Source organism: Neopelma chrysocephalum, unplaced genomic scaffold (genome assembly GCF_003984885.1).
Source record: "Neopelma chrysocephalum unplaced genomic scaffold, ASM398488v2 Primary Assembly neopelma1_45, whole genome shotgun sequence".
NCBI classification, from domain to species: domain Eukaryota; kingdom Metazoa; phylum Chordata; class Aves; order Passeriformes; family Pipridae; genus Neopelma; species Neopelma chrysocephalum.
Window position 1 is genome coordinate 14,855,107 of NW_020897704.1, and position 22,268 is coordinate 14,877,374.

Consider the following 22,268-nt stretch of genomic DNA (forward strand, 5'->3'; position numbering starts at 1 on the left):
TGGAAAGATTGCTCTGCTTGCAAGTTAAGCAAGTGACCAGCAGGTTATCAATAACAGGAGTTTCCTTGGTGTGTGTAGCATTAATATCTTCTGCGTGTTTCTTCTCATATTCCTGTGCCATGCTGTTATTTTAAACTGATAAAAGATAAACTAAAAATTATATGCGGGAAGTGTCACCAGATTAAATGGTGTAGCTTTCCATGGTCAATCCAGTTGCTGAATAATCTAAGCCTTTTTTTTTTTTTAAAGCATATAATATTTTCCAGAAGAATATTGTCAGCTGATCTTGCACAACCTGTGGAAGTGTACTACATATATTCAAGAAATATAAGACAATGCACATTAAATGATTTGTGAAAGGTCCTTATTGGGCAAGAAAAACAAACAAATGTCAGACATGCAGAAATTTGGTAATTTTCTTTCTAAGTATGCAAAGGTCATGTGATCATATTTCCAGGGAAACTTTTTAATGAAGCTGTGAAATGTTAAATGACTTCTGAGTAACGTGGGAATTAGTACCATATTGATTCTTGGGTTTTAATGAAACTGCAATATTTTTGGAAATGGGAGAAAAAGCTCTCCCTTCTTCAAATATCGTACAAGGGAAAATACAACAACCAGCCTAAGCCATGCTAGGCAGTAGTTTCTTCCCAAGTGAGCTAACCATGAATATAATCAGTGGATTATACTCAGACATTCACCTGAGATAGCAAGAGGATATTCTTTATCTTCTCTAATGTAAAAGCATCCAGCCAGGAACTGCCCTGCTGTCCCTTCCTCTTTCTAGAGTGTCACTAGTGTTGATACAGAGCCCTGCATTGAGTGGGTTGGTGTTGTCACAGTGGGTCTGCTGCTCCAAAGTGCCCACTAAATATTCTAGAATTCATCATCTGCATACAATTTCAGAAAAAGACTGCTTGCTGAGAAATGGACTAGTTGAAATAATTGTGTTAGTCCCAGTGCTTAAGTTTCTTCAATTCAAACTGTTTTAGACCTCCTGATTCAAAGGCTGGGGTGAAGTACAGTGTCACTGACATTAAAACAGCATTTTTTCTTTCCGATGTAGTGTGGTTTATATCCTGTCCTTTCTCTTTAAAATCACATCCCAAATTGTAGACCGTTAATATAGTTTAATTCATAACATTCTAGAGAGTGGTTTATATCCATTGTTAAGACACAGAAACAAATAAAACAATCAGATCTGATTCTTCACAGCATAGTTTTTTAAAGAAAAAGGAGGAAAAAAGTAATGTAAAATAACGTTACCACTCTTGCAAACGCCTTGCAGTTTGTGTCAAGTGGCATAATCTCACTATAGCAAATTATCAGAAATCCTAAGGTGCAGAGGAGCAAGTTTTGCACTTTTGATAAGTGAGATTTGGAAAGTCAGTCACCCTAGGTGCTTTTGCATAAAATGATCTCCTTCTGGTGGTATAGAAAACCAGACTGCACTTTCCATCACACTGCCTCCAGCTGCAGCCGAACTCCACGTTAACACCTGCCTCCAGCCTTCAGCATTTCCTTCACAGTTACTCTCTTCACAAAGAGTCCAACAACACGGAGCCCTCGTATCAGTCTTCGTTTCAAACAGCCTCACTTTAACTTCTGGGCCCAGGTTTTCTTTTCCTTTTGCTGTCTTTTGCAGCAAAAACAAGCGTACTAGCCCTCATTTAAGTGTGCTGTGTAGCCCAGAGACTGCTCTTTTCTACTTTGTATTCTTAAAGACTAGCTAAACACAATGATATCAAACTATAGTCTTGGAGTGATGCTGTTTAGAGCAGACTCTGCAGGTTTTGTGCCCTAAGCAGGCAGCTCTACTCAGTGTGTTTGTGTGGAGCTGACCAACAGTTTGTGCCAGTTTACTATTCTTTTCCTTAGATCCACTTTGTCAAGCCAGATATAAGCTTCCCCAATCAGTGTCTTTTTCATAAACTTCCCTCCATTGGAGACAAGCAGAATCTGGGAAAATAATAATAATAAAGAATTATCAGTGTGTATATTAACATACTAAATTTGCTAGCAAACAAGACAGATTCAGAAATTTTGAGCTCTGATTCACTACACACACAAAAGAAAGAGTGATCATAACTTTGTATATAGAACCACCTTCCCAATAAAAAGAAAGCCCTGTAAAAATTGAATCTTCTCCCTCTTCTATTTCATTATCATGGGATGTAGCCCCTAGAAGACAATCTTGAATGATAGTGAGCATTTGTTCACCTGCTGGTTACTAAAGATAAACAGAAGGTCAAGTCTTAAGTTACAAGGTAAAGCTTTGTGCAGGTGAAGTACCAGCTTTTATTAAGTTTGTGAAAGTCAGAAGGTGCCCTGTATGTAGACTGTAACTCAGAGTTAGTGTGTGAAAAAAAAAGCCCAGAGGTCTGGTTTGTGGTAGTCTAACCTAAAATGTAGAGTTGGTCTGAAATCTCACTCCTGATATTTCTCTGATGAGAAATACAGTGTTGGATCTGATCTTGTGGCTCTTGCTCACCCAGACATAGAGCATGGGAAGGGTAAGGAATAGCCCCAGTGCTTGTGTGAGCTGTGCAGACTGGGTTTTCAAGGCTGATATGTCATCTAGCCACATTTTTCCAGCTAAAAGGGTTCATGCCATGCAAGCAATGCACTTCTCTGAAGGACTTGTCTCATTCTGTGGATCTCTAGGTTCATTATACATGTTTCTATGAGAAATGCATTTGATAATAGGTATACTTCAGGGCGTGAGTTAGAGTTATACATTCAGGAAAATCTTAACATTTCTTATTTATTGAGTAACTTATTTATTGAGAAAAGAGCAATGCTTCTTCTTTATTCCTTTTTTTTTAACAACTTGCTAAGTTTTTCAAAACAAAAAAGAAGAAATGAAAATTTGCATTTCTATAATAGGATTAGGAGCAGGTTTGTAAAATTCTCAGTCACTGAACAGACCTCAACAAACAACAAGAAAGGGAGGTAACTGATAACAGGAGGAGGCTGTCACCCTCTGCATGAACCAGCAGGAGAGAAAATAGGGCATTTTGTTGTTCAGTTTCAAAGATCTAGGCTAAAACAAGAATGACAGAAATCAAGGATTTTGTATCTGCTGAAATGCTGGAAGAGACCATATGGTAGTAGACATGTAACAGAACCGTAGAAGAGCTAGAATTTCGTTTAATTTCCTTTAAAACATCAATATTTTTTGAAAATTTTCCATTCTGATATTGGAAAAAAAGGAAAAAAATGCAAACTTTACCTTACAAATAAAATTTAAAAATAAATTTTAAAAGGGAAGAAATTTGCAATGATTTTCCAGAATAGGTTTTCCAGTTCCATGTCCAGTTTTGATATCAACTGGGGAGTAAGGTATGTACCTGGACAGCTTAGACCTGCAGGGCTATTAGTCAAGAAGTTTGAGGAGGAAAGACCAAATTACTCTTAGGCATTAAACTATTAGGAAAGTCAATTCATCAGAAAACCCCTCCTTGGAGAAAATAGACAGCCTGCCTCCACTGCTGGTGGCTTTCTAGGTCGTTTGGTTCAGTATTTGCTGAAGAATGGACCTCCCAGAAGCTGGAAAACTGAACCAGAACATCAGTGAAATAAATTGTTCTGGTTTTTTCTGATTAACCTTGCATATGTATTATGTATTTCTAATTGCAGTCAAGAGGAGCCAGCTAGGGAACAAGGTGAAGGAACCAGAAGCGTAGTGCTTTCCAGAAGTGTCCCTGGTGAGTTACTAAGGAACAGGGAAATAGAGAAATAAGGAAAAAGTTGTCAGGGGCTGAGGCAAGTGCTTGTCTAAAACCTGTCAAAATGTTTACTGCAGAATGTTTTCATTCTGACTCATCAACAGTTTTGGGACAGAAAAAATTTTAACAAATTTTTCGTCACTTCTGTCCTTGATCCTTCTCTCCACTCCTCCAAGCTGGAACCCTAGGATCTGTCTTCTCTAGCTTGTCTGTCTCTCATCCTTGTTTCTTCCCTGTCCCAGCCTTTAAATTCCAGTCTTGTTATCCTGGATCAGCTACTCTTAGTTTCTGATCTCCAGGGTTCTTTTTGTCTTATCCTCAGTACTCTATACCAGGCAATTCATTTTTTTTCTTTGCTTTTTTTTCTCCCTTTTTTTTCCTCAATAGCCCATGCTCCCATTTTTATCCCATTATTCACAGCTCTTGCTGCTGGTTTTTAAAGTGCATTTCCTTGTCTTAATTTCTGCCTCTGGTTAGTTTTCATAGCTCTTTACAATGTACCATCTATGATTATCATGTTTGATCTCATCCTACTGCTTCTCTCTGATCTTATTTTCTCCCTTAATCTTCCAATTCCATTTTCGTTTTATGCATTCTGGTTTTGTTTTGTTTCCCTCTCCTCCAAATCTCTTTTGACAATGTCCATCTCTTTGGCCTTAAATGTTCATTACTCAGGTTCAGAATTCAAATCATCCAACTTCATGCTTTGCCATAGGAACAAATCAACTGATAAGTTTGAAAAGCATAACAAAACAGATATACTGAGTCAGATCATGGATGTCTCCAGGCAAGTATTCTGCTTCCAAAAGTGCTGAGGGCAGTGTATAAGGCAGAATATAAGAACAAGGCAATCAGGTAGTGACAGTCTCTCAAAATACCCACTGTGATCTGTGGATCACTGGGTTCCTGACTCACGGGTAGCAAGTTTGCATTTAACAGACTATGAGGTCTTTTGCCCATAAATTTCTCCAATCATTTTCTCCAGTTATTTTTAATGTGAAAGTCTTTAGAATTCACCATATATAATGGGAACAAATTTTACAGCTCAAAATCCAAGTTTCATGAAGTAGAAATACTTTTTGTTTGTTTTAAATTTGTTCCTTGATACTTTTGCAGGATACTTTTACAGCCCTCATTTTCTTAGCTCTGGTGAGCACTCCCAGTACATATCATAGAATCAGAATATGCTGAGTTGGAAAGGATCAATCAGGATCATCGAGGCCAACTGCTGGCCCTGTGCAGGACACTCCAAGAGTCACACCATGAGCCTGAGAACATTGACCAAATGCTTCTTAAACTCTCTCAGTCTTGGTGCTGTGACCACTTCCCTGGGGAGCCTGTTCCGGTGCCCAGCCATCCTCTGGTTGAAAAACTCTCTCCTGATACCCAACCTAAACCTCCCCTGACTCATCTTCATGCTTTTTGCTCAAGTCCTCTCTCTGGTCACAAGAGTGAGGAGATCGGTACCTGCCCCTCCACTTCCCTTCATGAGGATGTTGAAGACTGCAGTGAGGTCTCCCATCAGTCTCCTCTTCTCTATATATCACAGAATTCCTGAGAAAGTGCTGTCAAGTCTCCAGCTGAGTGTTCCTATGGATACCTCCCTCACTATCTCCCACCCTAACCACTTGATGGATTATTTTTCCATAGGACTCTGTGAGTTCTTCTTTGCTGGTCTACTCCATATGGTGTCCTCTTTGAACTACTACTGGAAGCAAAGCTTTTACAGGAATTTTAGCTCATAAACTTTGGCAAGACTTTATTGATCACTTTGGATTTTCCCAGATAATATCAATTATTAAATAGCCTTTTATCGAGTCTACTGAAACAATAAGATGTTAGGACACCTTAACACAGGAAAATGAGCATCTATTTTTGTTGGCCTTGTTCAGTAAGCAACATCCATTTTGGCTTTAATTTTAATGATATAACCAATATGCTTAATGTAGGCACTCAGAGAATCCAGATTAATTTTAGTCATCAGAATGTAGCTGGCTTATTTAGGTTGGTCTGCAAGATTTAAGGGTACATTAAGTGGATGCTGATAAGTCCAACAATTACCAACAATCTACTCATGTGAAAATAAATGAAAGTAGGAAAATTGAATCCTACCTGTCTAAAAAAGCCAGCTTGACCATACTATCAAACCTGTCTAAGCAACTAAAACACAGAAGGGGGACTGTTCCCAAACCAGTTCCACACATCACTTGATGTGTCACAGACTGAAGAAAAAAAAGTCAGCTCCTTCACAAATGTATCAGAGAATATTTCACTTAGCATAATCAGTAATTCTCAATGTTCATGAATATAACTATTGTGTCTAATTCTAGGTACCATGACTTTTAAAGAAGTTGAAGAACTGGAGAGAATGATAAAATGATTAGGCATTTAGGCTAAAGGACGTATCAAAGAAATTTGGTTGACTTAGCCTGGAAAAATAGAGATGAGAGATAATAGCCTTTCAATGTAAAAAAAAAATAATTAAAGAGAAAGTGGATCAGTTTTCCTCTGTGCTTTGTGAGGATACTTAAGGATAAGTGAGCTTAATTTAAAAATATGGCATATTTAAGTTTGATATTGCACTAAACTTTCTAAATACATAGAAATTATTCTTGGAAGGCACGCATAACTCACTTCTCTATGCAATTTTAAGAATAGATCAAGCCTAAAATTTTCAGGCCTGATCTATAAATACCCTTCCTCTAGTGTGGTGTGATGGAGTAACTCATCTTTTAATGCCTCCTCTAGCCTGATAGTTCCATTATTATGTAACTGTTATTTCCTTTGTAGCTTTCTCTTTTCAGCAAACAACTGGGGTAGAAGATTGATCTCAAGTGCCCACAGCACAGCATGGACAACATACAAGATTAGGTTTAAATAAAATGCAGAATTACCTGAAGAGAATGCCCAGCAGGACTCAAGCTAAATCTAAATGTTTCATTGAATGAAGGCTCTCGGTCATGCCTGCATACCCTGGTTTTCTTCTTAATTACTCTCTTTTGGGTAGAGATATTGACAACGTACAGCTTCACATACAGGTCTAGGGAAGAATAGTTCAATGAGTTAAACACAAGTTTTTAAATAGTCATTGTTAATGATTTCAACAGAGGGGATTTTTTGTGAAAAAAATGATACTTTACAGAGCCCTATTCTGTTCTCATTCACATGGTGTGGAAATGGAATCACCCCACTAAATTGAAGCGAATTAATTTGTGTTTACTGTCATTAAAGGAATAAATACCTTGATGTCTTTATCTAAGTATGAAAATATTATAATGAACATGATATTTTAGTTTTTAAAAAGCTTTTTCACCAAAATACAATTTTCTACTAGATATAACTTTTCTTTAATAACCTAGGGATTTATAATTTTTACTAAAGTTAAAAATGGATTAATTTTTAGCAATCAAAAGTAAATTAAAAAGAGGATTAACTTCTGAGAGTTAATTTGCTTCTACAAAATGTTTTTACTTTCATTAAAGTTGCTCACAGGAGAAAAAAAAGGCACTTAAAAAAGAATCCTGTAGAATATTCATCCTGGCTAAGAAGCAATTTTCTTTCCCATTTTAGTGGTGTTGTTAACTGACTTGAGAAACAACCTACTTGATGTTTTCAAAGTATCATGAAGCTGGTTTCTGTGTGATACCTGGTAGATGATCTGGAGATTTAAATTTGTATGTGATATTTCTGCACTGAAGGATTTCTACTATCAGCTGTTCTCCATCTGTCTTCATTTCCTTCTTTAATGCAATCTTGATTTCACCCATAACCTGTGTTTTACCTGGAAAAGCAGAAAAAGCAACCCTCATTAATGTAAAAGGAAACTGAATGTATCTTTCTAACTTGAAGAGTAGAGTTTTCTGACTTTTTTTCTCTTTTTTTTTAGTTTGGGGTATAATTTTTTTTTTTTTTTTAATTACAGTTTTTATAGCTAAAGTTGTAGCTTATAGTTTTCAGTCAGCAGTGTAAGGATAACGTATAGCTTGGATGAGCAAATGATAGATACATGCAGTACACTTGCATAACTAGATTAAATGCTTCAGAATGTATTTGCCTCTGTGGAGCTTTTTTCCCAAGAATAGAAATTTCTCTAGAAGTCATGACAAGTCACATAATGGTCACTGCAATTCACCTTTTCAGAAACATTTACTACAAGATTCTGAAGTTACCTCATTAAAAAAAAAAAGATAAGAAAAGAAAAAAGGAGAACATTCAAATAGAGTGTTATAAGTAAGATATCGAAAGGCAATGAACTAAGACTGGTGAAGTCAGCATTTCGTTTCACCTTCTTGCATACATGGAGCAATATCATTCACACAATTTAAAGGGAAGTGCTCACAGTGACCTTTAAAAGTAAAGATATTTTCCCTTCTTATGTGGGCAGAAATACAGGCCCATTATTCCTACATTTTATGGATTTCTCTCTAAATCAGTCCAGAGATGGAGAGAAGGCACAGAAGGAAATGTAGGCAAAGCTATTTTGCCTTTCCTCTGCTTGTCCTCCCACAAGGCTTTACAGAAGCCAGGCAGAGTGAAGCAGGGCTACATCTTCTAAACGTGTATGGTGATGGAAGCAGAGCCCATGTCCTCTGCTCAAATCTCTCTATAATAGCATCGTGTCATAGTGGGGTTTGCGCTTCTTTATCTATTGACCTGCTACTGAAAATATTATTTCACTGCCCTCTTCTCTTCAGACATTAGTCCAAAAGAAATGAAAGCATAAAGCCCCTGGGATTATATACTACCTAGTTTCTGATGCCAGCAGGCTGGAGCTTTAACACATTACTGGAAATTCTAGAAGCTTATGCCAAGATGTTGTATGGTGCAAAGCAATTCTGCAGAGAGTAAACAATTATGATACATCTGGAGAAGGTTCTCCATTACAGAGTATAAAGTTGGCAAGTGGCATTCAGAGATTACTTCTTGTATCACAAATGTATAGCCGAATTTGAAAAATCCCCACTAAAAATGACAGCTGTTGTTTTGCAGATGTCAATTCTACTTTTTTATACTTAAAATATTTTTGGGGATCATGAATAAAAAATTAATAACAATCTCAGCAACCACCTGGGTCCCCAACTCTCCTCAAAAACTGGAGCTGGAATCTAATTTAGTTACAGTCATTACTAAATTTGTAATTCAGCTTCAGCTGCGTCAGCATTTCACGTATTGTTTGTAAGGTGGGAGAAAACCTGTTATGAGGCAAGTGATTCTTTCACAGTATTTAGTCATGGCAAAGCCATTTCGGTAGGTTTGAATATGCCATAATAGCATCTTTCTTTCTGCTATATGGTTGTGGAAAGAGAATAACACCTTCATCTTGTGATGGCAGCAATAAAGATCATTTGTAGTTGGGATCAAAGAAGGAAAGGCCAACAATGTCCCTTTTCTTATCCATTAATCTGTTATGATACCTTTTTTCTGGAAGTGTTGAGTGCCTATTGAGTCTATCTTGGTTAAACTGTGGATTTTTAATGACTGGAAAGAGATAGAAGAAAAGTTATAATGCCTCCTTTTCTCTGTAGATAAAATCCTCAAACCACCAATGAAGATATGACACACCTGAAAGGTGTTGTTTAAATCTGGATTTGTGATCAATATTAGTTCTTGCACTCTGTCCAATCCTTGACCTTGAAAAAAGCCCAGCATGAACAGTTGTAGGACAAACAGTTTCAGGCAATCTTTAGTTACTCACAGTCTTTTCTGGAAAATATACTTGGCTTATTTATTTTATTCCCTCTATGTTCTTTAAACTCTATTTGCAACAGTTGTTAGGATCTTCTCTTGGTTGCCTTCGTACCTCTTAGATGTGCATTCAACTTAAAATGAGATGAGGTGGGTTGAATGCTACTTGTGATGCTGTGAGCCAGAAAAAAGGATAAATGATCCCAGTAAACTATGTTTGAAAATTCCAGCACCATATCTCAACATCTGGAAATTTTCTGTGGACTATTCTATATCCCCAGATGCTCTTTAGGACAAACTATCATGCTTCACTGTTTAATCCTCATGGGGAAAACAATGATCTCCAGCTGCAAGCACATGAAGCATGATAACTTTCTTGTGCTTTCATACTAATTTTCATTTCTCCCACAGCAAGCAGTGAATGAGCCTTAATACCAGCCTTATGAAACATTGCACCAAAATAAATCACCACTTCAAAACCTAACAGAGTTTTGTAGACTCAGAAGAGATTCCTATTCCCTCCATTTCTTAACTTTCCCCCCTTTCTCGTATATGCTCATTACATCTTTCCTTTAATAGGTGTGTAAGAATAGAGCGCATGTGCCTTGGTTTGTGGAGTCGATTCTTTAAATGGAAATGAGAGTTACAGTGAAGAGGGGAAGTGTTAATGGTGAACTGTCTAAGAGCTGATGAGAAAGTTCACAGTGGGCTGAGCTGGACATGAATGTTCTTTGTCTGGTGTGACAAAAATAAATTTCCTCAGGGTGTCATGGGATTGGATGACCCCAAGGGTTGCATTGGTAAGAATAAATCAAAATACAGCACCAAGTCACAACCTTTTGCATTCTTATACAAGTTTAGAAAACATCAATCATAAATGATGTGAGAAGGGAACAGATTGCAGGTATTTTGGTAAATTGGATTATGATAAATGCTACAATGCAACTGAAAAAAAGTAAATACAGTGAAAGTGATACCGCATATCTTTTGAGAAAAATACTAATATGGCTTTCCAAGGCATTGAAAAATAATTTTTAACTTGAGTACTAACATTTTAGTTAGATGAATAAAGATGAATTTTAGATGAATCAGGAGCAAACAAGGTTTATCACTGTGGCAAGGAACCATATAGTAAAGTACTAAAAAAATTATTGTCTAATTTACCTAGGAAACAAGGAGTGAAAAAAAGATATTCTACGAACATATGCTAGAGTAAAAATTGAAAAGAATAAGAGATATTTAAGCTGAATTAGTGTGATATTTTACCTGTTACATATATATCAAATGCACACTTACTGACGTACCACAAAGGGACCACAGATATGCACAACAGCATTGTGTTCACTTTTGGAACGTGATAACTGCAACCAATTCTTAAATATATTTATATCTATATATATGATTAAATGCATTGTGGTTTTTTTGCATGACAACACACTTCTTTTTAGGGGACCATGTTTATTAACAATTCATTAACAATTAAAGGGTGATGGCTACTAGCTAAATTGCTGGAAGGTATTTGAGAAGTCAAGGAGTTTAAATTTGCTGTGGTGATGGCAACATTAGCTGTTGCTCTTGTAGAACTGTCACCCTCAGCACTGTGAAAGGTTAATTAGTTTTGCTATTAGTTTTAAGTGACTGCTGCTGTAAATCACAGGATGTGTCATCTGCACTGTTGTTGTCAATTCCAGGGATTGATAACTATGGATTGTGCTCCCACTCCTTTTTGATCAAATGCCTGCTGTCAAACAGAATTACCCAAGACAGTAGTAAAGAGTTGCCTCCCATCACTCTGTTTTATCAAGGCTAATGCATTAAATGATCAAGGAAATCTCACTGGAGAATGGCAGGAAGTTCATTCAGTTCAATTGTCTAAATATAAAGTTCTGAGCTAATTTGCACATTTACCTTAGAATAAATTGAATTGCCTTCTGAGATTGACTATGTTTATTCACATAGATGGATCACATATGAGTAGGTTAAACTTGGAGATTTAAATATGAGTTGTCTAAATGCTGCTACTTGATGAGCATCATACTTGAGTAATTTTCTGAATGGATGCCAGATGGCCAGAAAACAGAATTAGGAAAGTACATAAATTGACATTTTGTTTCATAGTTATGTATAAGTTGGTATGGGCTCCTTCTGTTCCAGAAAAGTGACTGGCGTGTACTAGAGCAGTGGAAATAAAAGTAAAATACAGGGGGAAAAAAATATTAACAACTATTTACCAGCATTTTTCCTTCCAAATGAGGTTTATAACAGAATTAATGTTTACAAAATAGGTAAGAAATGCTCTTCTGGAGCTTCAAGAGTCAGACACTTTATGGTCAAAGATTTTAAACAAGAGAAAGGTCCTTCTGAACAGCTTCTAATGATATTGGCCTACCGAACATGGCAATGCTAATTCTGGGTGGTAGTGGTGGGTTTTTTCTGTTTCGTTGTTTTTTGGTTTCTTTTTTTAATTCCTTACATCCCAGGTCATCCTCTTACTATCAAAGAACTCAGATGCTGGAAAAAACAAGCAGGACAAAACAAACAAAACCCACCAAACAAACAAAAAACCCAAAAGCTAAAACCAGCTCTACTTTTCTATACTTTGTGGCTACAATCTACAGGACTAGTGTACCTTATTCATCATGTATGTGGAAGAACAAGGTACATGATGTTATGGTTTGTTTTAGCAGGATTTTGTGTGCATTCGGAGAGCTTGTTGCATTTTCATAAGAAAGCACACTCTGAGAATTTATTGCTACACTTTCTGATTATGAACATACTACTTCCACTATTCAGAAAGCATCCATCCCAGCGAGCAATCCCAGGTTTCCAAAAGCTGATGCAGAACAGCTTGCTCTACTGCTGCAGTCAAGCCCTGCTCTAAAGCAGACCAGACACATTCCTGCTGCCATCAGCCCTGTGTCTTCTGACCCCCATCTTTTTGCTCTGTGGCAGGAACAGAAAAGGTCGCTTGGTCTGTTCAGCCTGGAGAAGAGGAGACTGAAGGGATACCCCATTGCAATTACAATTTTCTCATGAGGAGAAGAGGAGGGGCAGGCACTGATCTCTTCTCCGCGGTGACCAGTGACAGGACCCAAGGGAATGGCCTGAGGTTGTGTCAGGGGAGGTTTAGGGACAGAGTTCAAGAAGCATTTGGATGATACTCTCAGGTACATGGTGTGACTGTTGGGGATGATCCCGGACAGGGCTAGGAGTTGGATTCAATGATCCTTGTGGATCCCTTCCAACTCAGAATATTCAGTGATTCTCTGAAATCTCCACAGATTTCTTCTTTAGTGACTTCTGGTATTTGCTACTTGTCACACTTTGCCTGAGTGTTCCCCAGAGTCAAACTGAAATCTGTCTCTCAACTAGTCTTAAAAGCAATTCTGAGTAGAAAATGAAGTATTGCTTCTTCTGAATCTTTTATATTTATAGTTATGAAAGAGTAAGTAAAAAACTTCAGAATTTACATAATATTTAGGATGAAGATATGCATAATTTCCTTAGATCTTTATCTGTTTTAATATACTGAAATATAAAACTAATGTAACTCTGAGAGCTCTGTACAGTGTTTATTGATAGAATACAGGCATTTCTATTATCATTATACTACTGTTTGTCTCACAGATGTCTAATGACTTGGACTGTAATATGGTATAATGAGAAACATCTTCCAGAACCCAGACTCAGATGCTTCCCAGACTCAAATGCTTCTATGTAGCTGTATATCTTACATAAACACAATCTTGTATTCAGCTATATTACAGTATGTTTTTAATATTTAGAGAGTTAGAATATGTAGCAGCATGTGATAAAATCTAAGGAATCCGAGATTCCAATCCAAGTCTTGATAACTTGATTCAAAAAAGCAAAAATTACAGCTTTAAAATATGGGTTCTGCCAAAAGATCCATGTCACTTAGTAGCTTTCTGTGATCTTAGACTTCATCTCTGTGCCTAACCTCAGAGATGAAGATAATAACATCTACTTCTCCTAGAGTTGTTTGGTTTTAGTAACTAGGATTGGGTTTATTGTGAAGAGAGACTTTGATCGTATAAACATAGACAGGACTTTGGTGTGCAATACCATAAGAAAACACAAAGACACTTAGAAAAGCTGATGAGGACCTATGCCACTCTCATGTATTCCTGTCTGTAATCCATGAAGCTCATACACATCATTTTAACAGAGTGCAGCTGTAGCAAGAAATATGTTTCTGCTGGATTCCTTTAACACTATTTTCAGTACCAGAAGTTTATCCTTAGCAGACAGCTATGCTTCAGAAAAACAAGATAACATCATCTTATCACAATAAATAATTCAGTATTACTGCAAATACTAGCCATTTGATATTTACATTTCAGTATTAGAGCTAAACAACTCCAACTGCTCCAACTGAAGGTAAAGCAAAAGAGTATTCAGTATCATTTTAAAAGTACATATATCAAGAAGTCAAAATACCAGCCAAAACCTTCCAATCTTTTTAAAGGAAATCTCTCAAATCTCTCTCTACATTTTTTTTTACATTATTTTTATTTTGTATTAATTTTTATGATCAGAATAGTTACTTGCAGTACCAGCTGTTTGTATTCATAATGCCTTTCATCCTCTTGCTGGGACATGAGCTACTAGCAAAGCTGCTGTAAAATAATGATGGATAACCTTTATAAACAATGCTTCCCAATATTTACAGGCTCCAACCTTTTCTGTCCTTTTGAGTTTTTTTCATTACTTTCTTTTTGCCTTTTCACCTTTCTCACACTTATTTCTTTCTCCATGATAGTTGTCAAAATTTTCCCTGTAGACTGGTTTAATATTCATTTTCTCTACTTGAAGAAAACTCAGACATCTCACACAGTCTTAACTACTACTTCCTCCTGTCTCACAGTGCTTTAAATAGATGTTGGGATTACTAACATGGGTCTGTCTCAAAAAATATGTTCTCTGGCTCCACAGATGAGGTTGAATATATGCATGTTCTGAAATCTGTTGCTCCTCTTGCAGGTGGATACCCATTCTGTGCTGCATGGTGCAATCAACCACTCATGGGACAAACTGAAGCTCAGAGAAAGATTGCATTCATTTACTTCTGCTCTGAAGAGGATTCCAGCTGCTGAAGGTCCCTTTCATCTCCTTACTTGGAATGTGGGCTGCTGAGAACAGGCTATATTATGAGATGAACAAAGAAGGTCTTTCATTAATATCTCCCTGTCTCCTCTGACGTGACGCGTGCGCAATCATGTGATGGGGGGGAGCAGAACTCAGGAACTTTGCTCACAGCAAACACAATTTACAATTTTGTGGGCAGTGAGGGTGGCTCACTTTGAGGCTCAGGCATATGAAAAAGCTGACAGCTTTATGTTGTGATTCTCAGAGCTAGCAGGCTCACTGCCCACAAAATTTTAAATATATAGTGGTGCAAAAATTTAGCCTGTATGCCCAAAATTCTTAGTAGGATTAAACATAGAATATTTGAAGGAAAAGATGTTCAGACCTTATTTTCAGGGGAAACAAAACTGTTGTTCAAAATAAATTTTGAAAACAGAGAAAGCCTTTTGCCTGTTGAGATTTTGAGGTGCAGAATATTTCCCAGAAAAATATCTATAAACCCTGTTCCATTTATTGGTCATTCTGTGTGTGCCTCCCTTTCAGAGTTTCTATTCTTTTATTATTTTTTGGAAAGTAAAAGAAACACACACACCCCAAAAAACCACAAAACACAAACAACAAAACAAACAAACAAACAAACAAAAAACAAACAAAAAAACCCCACCAAACCAAATCAAAATATGAATGCTTGTGCATTCATGCCATATGTAAAAACTCGTGGTCTGAAGTAATATGATTTGTGGGAAAATAACACTGATACTTCACACATGCTCACACATTTGATAAAAATCATATACTTGTACCAATCCAGTTTCAACCAGCTTTATTTCTATTGGGTGGTTTTCTAAAATGTTGTAGGAAAATGTTCATAAGGCAGTGGAAAGCAGCTAACAAAAGAATAAGGTTAGAGTAAGTGAATTAGAAGAAAAAGTTTCACAAGTGTCAGGAAGTTGCCCAAGCCAGTGATCTAAAGGACAGTATAAGGGTTCAGAGGATTCTCCAGAAAGATTTTTTTTCAGTATTCTAGCAAGACTTATCCCTGTACTACAGAAACATTTGGAATAAATGGAGGCGAAATCATGAGACTTGTAAATTTCAAATTTAGGTGATCAAAGGTGACCACAGAGGTTATTTTTAACGGTGAAGATGAACAGAGAACACCTGTGTGCATTTGGCAGGTAGTAGGTAAAGAGAGAATAAAAATGAGCTGAGAAAAGTCAAGAGAGTTACACAACTAATTCATGGTACAACCTACTAGATATCTCATATTTATATCTATTTATATTTCTGTGGAAGGGAATCCTTATTTCCTAAGCTGATTATTCTATCGTCTCTGCATTCATTCAAATACCAGACTTCCCCAAAATTTAGCTCTGTTTTAGAATTACAAACTAGTGACAGGGTTAATCATAAGGAATTTTATGTGTCTAATGCTAACTCCTAGATTCTGTAATCAATGGGGATAACATCTTAACCTTTTTTTTTTATTTAGGGTGGATAAATTCCTTCTGGAAATGCCTGCTTATTTTTTTTCAGTGGCAGTTGAGAGGCAAGTTAATGGATTCCACTTAGAAAACTGATTTTTAAACAATTACATTACGCAAGAAATATCAAAATTAAAATCTACAGCACTGTAATTTTCCATAACTTTAATGAGAGAAAGCTAAAATTATGGCTGAAATTATTCTTGCGATTTAAATTGAACTTCAAAGATAGGTGCAGCCTGGATCCGAGAGGAGGAACTATGCAGTCTCAGAAGGCAAAACTCTCTTCAACCACCTTTGTTCCCTTTCATCCTCACCATAAATCACTGTCTGAGTCTAAATATATATTCATAGTCTTCACAATTTTAGCATCTTACATAATGAGACATATCAGACGCTGCAGATTCAGCTGCATAAAAGGAGGCTTGCCACAGCACATCTGAAGTTTTGATGATGAAAGGCACACTTTGCCCTGGCTTTCTGTATGAACAGAAGTTCATACAGGGAAAACAATAAAACTATGTAATGTCATACATGCAGAGCAACCTGAACCTTGATTATTTTAAGCTTATTCTACTGTGGCTTTACCAAGAAGGGAATCTGTTGTTAAAGGAAGAAAAAATTTGCTAACTGTCTGTAAAAGTCTGGATCTGACATAACCACAGTTCAGTAAAGTATTTGCACAATACTACAATAATCTTTGTGTAATATAGCATAAATATCTTGTTAAAGTAGGACAACTGAGTCCGCAAATTCTTTTTCCATGTCACTGAGAACACAAAATGTGTCTCACCTACACAAAACAAGGGAGGATTTTGCTAGATTTGCTTAGGTCGTAATTTAAATGATGACAGATTTTAAGCTACTTTCCCTCTCCCATGTTAAAAACATTTTTAAACTCTTTTTAGTCTTGGTATGCAAGTTTTTGAGAGTTTGACAATATAGTCTGAAATGACAAAATCACATCGAAGCCAATCATCACCTTCTGTGCCAAAATAATGAAAAATTTTGCACCTTCTTACTCTGAATGTATATGTGAAGATGTGACTATCATAATAGATTTATTTATTCTTTTTGTCCACTTGATTTTTGAGAAATTAGACATTCAGGCTTGAATCTAGAAATACTAGGAACTGAATTTAAGTCCATTTGACTTATGTTACAATATGATGAAAGTACAATGATAATAGTATGAACACTTTAAGGGGAATGAAATGACTCCAACAGAAGTCAGCAAGAGGTAATAGAAAATGTCCTTCAAGATCTAATAAAGAGGATCAAATAATTATAAACATAATTCAGAAATCTTGTGTAGCACAGTATTGGAAGGGGAAAAACTAGACTGCTAAGTAGGTTTTGAGTATTATTTACTTTTGGGAATCCAAAGAGAAACAAATAATTTGAATGGAATATTTTTTACTTAGGATTAAAAACAATATCCACCAACCTAAATTAAAATACATGGAGTGCTCAGAAAATGTTGTAAGAACAATGTATTTCCTAAGATCAACAGCTAAAAATGAAAGTAACAAAACCAAAGTAGTTGCAGATCGCATTTCTGAAAAGTAGTTTTCTGTTAGGAAACCTGCTGACTACTCCAGGAGCAGAGTGACATGAAAAACAAAGTTTATTTATATAACGTCTATAATTTGTGGGCCAGGCAGAAGCAAAGTCAGTCATATTGCATTTAAATGTAAACCCAAGAACATGTTGCATAACAGGAACACCTATTTGCTTTGGCAGAGGGCTGTGTAGGTAGTGATTTTTCATTCCTTGTAGTGCTTTGGACATATGGTCATTAGAATGCAAAAAAATTAAGCCTTAGAGGTAGATGGTTAAAGTAGATCCAGGTCTTTAAGAATTTATATCATTAGAAACATAAATAGAAAAACAGTTCAAGGATAAAGTGATAACTTCAGGAGTAGGTGTTACCCACACATCTAATACAGGCCTACTTTTACTAAATATGCAAAAGTTTTTAAAAGAGGTAATTAAACAGAAAAAAAATACTGATCTTTCCTGACTTATGACTGCAAATAATACTATATTTTGATAATTTCCCTTTGTCATAAAGCTGTCCTATCACAAGGATGTATACACAGTGAACAGGACTTGGTGTAAGAACCACTTATGATGTGTTTTCATTTAGAAAGTGACTCATCACACATTTACTTCACAGACAATAAGATCTGAGCCTGCACTGTTAGTGCAGTGGAACAAGCTGTTTCATTTCACAGCTTGGCCAAGTCATTTATAGCCCGTAAAAAAAATTACTTAACACATGGTGGCATATGTAACTCTATAAGGCTTTCTGTGAGAAGGAGGTGGAAGATGGCATTTGTATACACAAATACATCCATACACTTACCAAGCTAACACAATATGTTAGCACTCTTTTGTGCTGTAAACCTAGTAGGCACACTATCATGATAGCTGGAGATGAAATTTTTTGGTAAGAACGTGCCTATTCACTCCTCACATCATGATTTCCAGATTCCCCCTCAGATTTATACTGCAGCTCTGAAGCTCTTCAGTGAAATATGCTTAAAGTCTTGCTCATACCTCCCTGGAGCTACACACTGGAGAGCACAGCCGTGTGTGCTGCACAGCTTGGGTACCAGAGCAGATGCTTCTGCACTGACTGTTCATGTGGAAGACAGGTATGCTATTATATTAATAGATTTTCTTTTACATAGTTGTGTTACAGTGGTAGCAGACCACTGTTGGGATGCTATTTCTCTCTCATTAAATAAGAATGATTAGTGAAATAATTGTTGCTAATAAGACAACTAAGTATAAGAGTATGATATATTGCCTATTCAGTGTGACAGTAAGAGCTGTGATATTTCTAACAAAGCTCATTGTGACTAATATATGAAAGAAAATCAAATCTGTCTTCCAGGACCACCAGAGTATTTTGTGTCTGGCTGTAGAGAACCTAGGAAATTTTAGCATAAAAATGAATACTTGTAATCACTACTAGGATTCAACTACCTACATAATCTGTCCAACAGAGCAACAGGGGATGATCTTTTCCATTAATCAGGATAAACATAGAATCAGCTCAGTCAAAACTAGAAAAATGTGTTGATCCAAATTTTGCTCAGGAGAGATGAACAGTAATGTTCTGCAGAGTATTTCACAGTATTATGCAGAAGTCAGAGTTCTACAGCCCCTGGAGGACTGATGCCCAGAAGCAGGCATCCTCACAGTAATGTGGACATGGTTCCTGAAGTTACCAGACTGGAGAAATATCAATTTACCTTTCAGCTCCGGCCCAGAGTCTTCTGTTAAATGGTTGGCTTTTTTGTTTTGTTTTCTTTGTTTAATTTTTTTTTTTAAAGTTTGTAGCCTTTCACCAGGAATCCACCTACTTCTCAGTGAAATGCATATTTTACATTTTCCATCTCATTCAGCACTCAGTAGTGCCATTATTTTTCATTTCATGCTATGCTGAATTCCTCAAACTGTTATAACAGACATATCCTAAAACTGGTATTTCATTGCACTATTGAACTGATGTGTATGATTAAAGTCCACAGAGAAATGTTTGAATAAAAAAAAAATCACATAAAAACCTAGAACAGAGGAAAAAATACAGGGACAACAGCACTTATGTAAATGGATTTGTAGAGCCTTGTTATGAAGACTGAAATGATAGAAAGAAAAAGAGAAAGGGAAAATGTGCTCCTATTTACAGTGTTCATGAACTGGTAAGAAATCAGTTAAGTAAATGAAATCATATATTACATAAAAAAACAATGGCAAAGCTCAAAATTATAAATCCATATTCCAAGTGGATGAAATGACACTACAGAAGATGTCTCAATCTTCTATTGGGGTTAAAATGCCAAAAATGTTTCTGAGTTTTTGAACTTTCATGGGGAATGGGAGAGATGATAGAAGTCCTCTCACAGAGGACTAATGTTCAGTAATGGGAGAATGTGATATGTTGGTAGCAGAGATTCAAGGGTAAAATTTTCATGGTGCAAGACTGAAAAATTTCAGTATGACCTAAAACATTTATTTAGAACCTTTTAAGACAAAAAAAAGTCAGATGTTGATTCCTGGAAATCTCACATCTCAGATGCTGAGACCACTCCCTGATGCTACTCAGGGCTTTAGGGCCTGAGAGTCTTTCCCAAGTACGGGGTTCTGAGGCTATGATCTCTTGGCCTTCACCTAGACTTGACATCAGTTCTACCCACAACTGGGAAACTTTCCTGATGACAGTTTTCTCAAAATTACGTTCACCAGAAAAGGTGAATAAGAAAATACCCATATGTTGGTGTTTAAATCTGTCTGGCTTAGAAACTTCCCCTACATTTTCTGAAGTCACTGAAGCATATACTATCTATCTGTAGATATAAAAAACCCCAACTATATTGTAACTCCCTGGAAATCTTTTTCTGCTCCTGGGCAGTATGCATGCAGTAGAACTTGTATAATTAATTGAACCTTTTCAATAACAAATACAAAGGAGTACCTCATAGTGAGCTAATGCTCTGACAGCTCCTGTGGATTTACTTTCTGGCAACTAGAAAAGTTTACTCTCTTGCTTTGAGAGTTAATGCTTCATAGACTTTATGCACTGAGGCCAACACTCATGATTTTTTCAGGAATCTTGAAGATGACTGTTGAAGTCTTGCTCGTAATTTACATTTAAAAATTAAGGCTGTGCATATGGGAATTGAAAGTAGGGTTTTGCAAGACCTCACAAACTGAAAGTACAACATGGATTCTTTGCATAATGTGATTTAAAACTTGTCTGGTGGATTTTGAAATGTAAAGTACTTGGGACATTTTTAAAAAGCTATTACTGTTGTATACTTACAAATTTGTAATACAGTATAGCAAACGTATTTGTGATCATTGTTTATGAATATGATTCCACTATCTGCAGGAATTACACAGGCTCTCTTTAAAGTTTTAATTGATTTAGAACAGAAAGAGGTTGGTTTTTTAAGCGAAAAATGAAGACAGATTTTAGGAAAACAGATCATATGTTCTTCTGGAGTTAGAACTTACTCAGAAAGCTTTTTCTGAGTAAGAGAGAAGATTGAATAAAAATCTGATATACAGATTTATTAAATCCTCAGTTCCAGTTTACATGAACTGAAGAAAGATGCTTTCCCCCGAACAGTCACCAAAAAATAGTCGTCTGGAGTGATGTAAAGAATACTTAAAAACTCTACAGCTTTGCCTTTTCAGAAACCCTAAAGAGAGACTATATGTCTACTGAATATCTGACTGGAATTGGCTCAAAAATAAAAACACGCACTGTCCCTTAAGGTAACGTTCATGAAGAATGATTTGCTGAGCTGGTGCCGGTCCATGGTTAGTTACCACACCAGCTGGGACACCCAGTATCACTAGAGATAACCTTGTGAAGAACAATAAAGCATCATCTCAAACTCCTGTTTCTTTATCACATAGAAGAACCAGCATCAGGTTGCAACTTAAATGTTGTGAGTAACCTTATGTACAACAAAATGTTTCTGCATCCATTAGGAAAAACAATCTGATGTATATTTTCTTACCAAATTCAAGTCTCTTAATTCTAGTTCAGAAAAAAATATTAACAGCTGTAGAAAATCTTAGAGATAAGTTGAACTGTTTAATGTATTAAGTATTAAATGATTGAAGACTGAGAAAAAAACCCAGGATTTCAAGACTAGTCAGTAGTTCTCATTAGCATTTGACATTATTTAATGACTTGAACAGCTTTTCACTGAGTTCCCAACAAAATTAATTAATCACTGAGTACATAAGCATAAAAATAAAGGTAGAAATAGTATTTAAATATGTAAGTATTGAGGTAGAGATATATATTAGCTCAGTAACACTAACAAAGTCATTAAAGATCATTTCAGATTATGATCTATTTCTGGAGGGAAAAAATGTTTTCCTAAAATCTATGAGACAACTTTCTCAAATTCAAAGTATAATATCTGGAATCATCATGTCAAATTGACCTCTTTTCTTCCCTGACAGCAGGATTAAGTTGCCCATCTGATTTGGGAAATATGACATATTCATACTCAAATGAATTTAAATGAGCTTATTGACTGCTAATTATTTCTGTAAAGTGATTGTCATTGTGAAATACGGGTTTGCATGCAAAAGAACCTGAAGACCATGTTTTATCTTTGAAGTTATTTCAGAACACTTTTTCCCACCTTCTGATCACACGTATCAGAAGTGTCCCTTTGCATGGAGTCTCATAAGCAAAAGGGGGATCCACTGCTGAACTGCAAGTCTG

General features: G+C 36.3%; 1 protein-coding gene and 1 long non-coding RNA gene across 12 annotated transcripts in view; one reads left to right on the forward strand and one right to left on the reverse strand.

Annotated features, from left to right (window-relative positions):
- Nucleotides 1–1,339: 1,339 nt before the first annotated feature.
- Nucleotides 1,340–22,268, reverse strand: part of PCLO (piccolo presynaptic cytomatrix protein) — a 327,397-nt gene continuing 306,468 nt past the window's right edge. For all 6 annotated transcript variants that reach the window (XM_027679476.1, XM_027679475.1, XM_027679467.1 and 3 more), the window contains 3 exons: nucleotides 7,375–7,509; nucleotides 6,623–6,768; nucleotides 1,340–1,959 (listed from right to left, as the gene is read on the reverse strand). In XM_027679476.1, coding sequence (XP_027535277.1) covers nucleotides 1,819–1,959; nucleotides 6,623–6,768; nucleotides 7,375–7,509 — 422 coding nt within the window. In that variant the 3' untranslated portion in view covers nucleotides 1,340–1,818. The remainder of the gene's footprint in view (nucleotides 1,960–6,622; nucleotides 6,769–7,374; nucleotides 7,510–22,268) is intronic.
- LOC113965690 overlaps nucleotides 18,297–22,268 on the forward strand; it is a 23,501-nt gene continuing 19,529 nt past the window's right edge. For 5 of the 6 annotated variants that reach the window (XR_003533606.1, XR_003533605.1, XR_003533608.1 and 2 more), the window contains exon 1: nucleotides 18,297–18,666. This is a non-coding gene — a long non-coding RNA (uncharacterized LOC113965690). The remainder of the gene's footprint in view (nucleotides 18,667–22,268) is intronic. The other variant, XR_003533607.1, reaches the window with a different exon arrangement.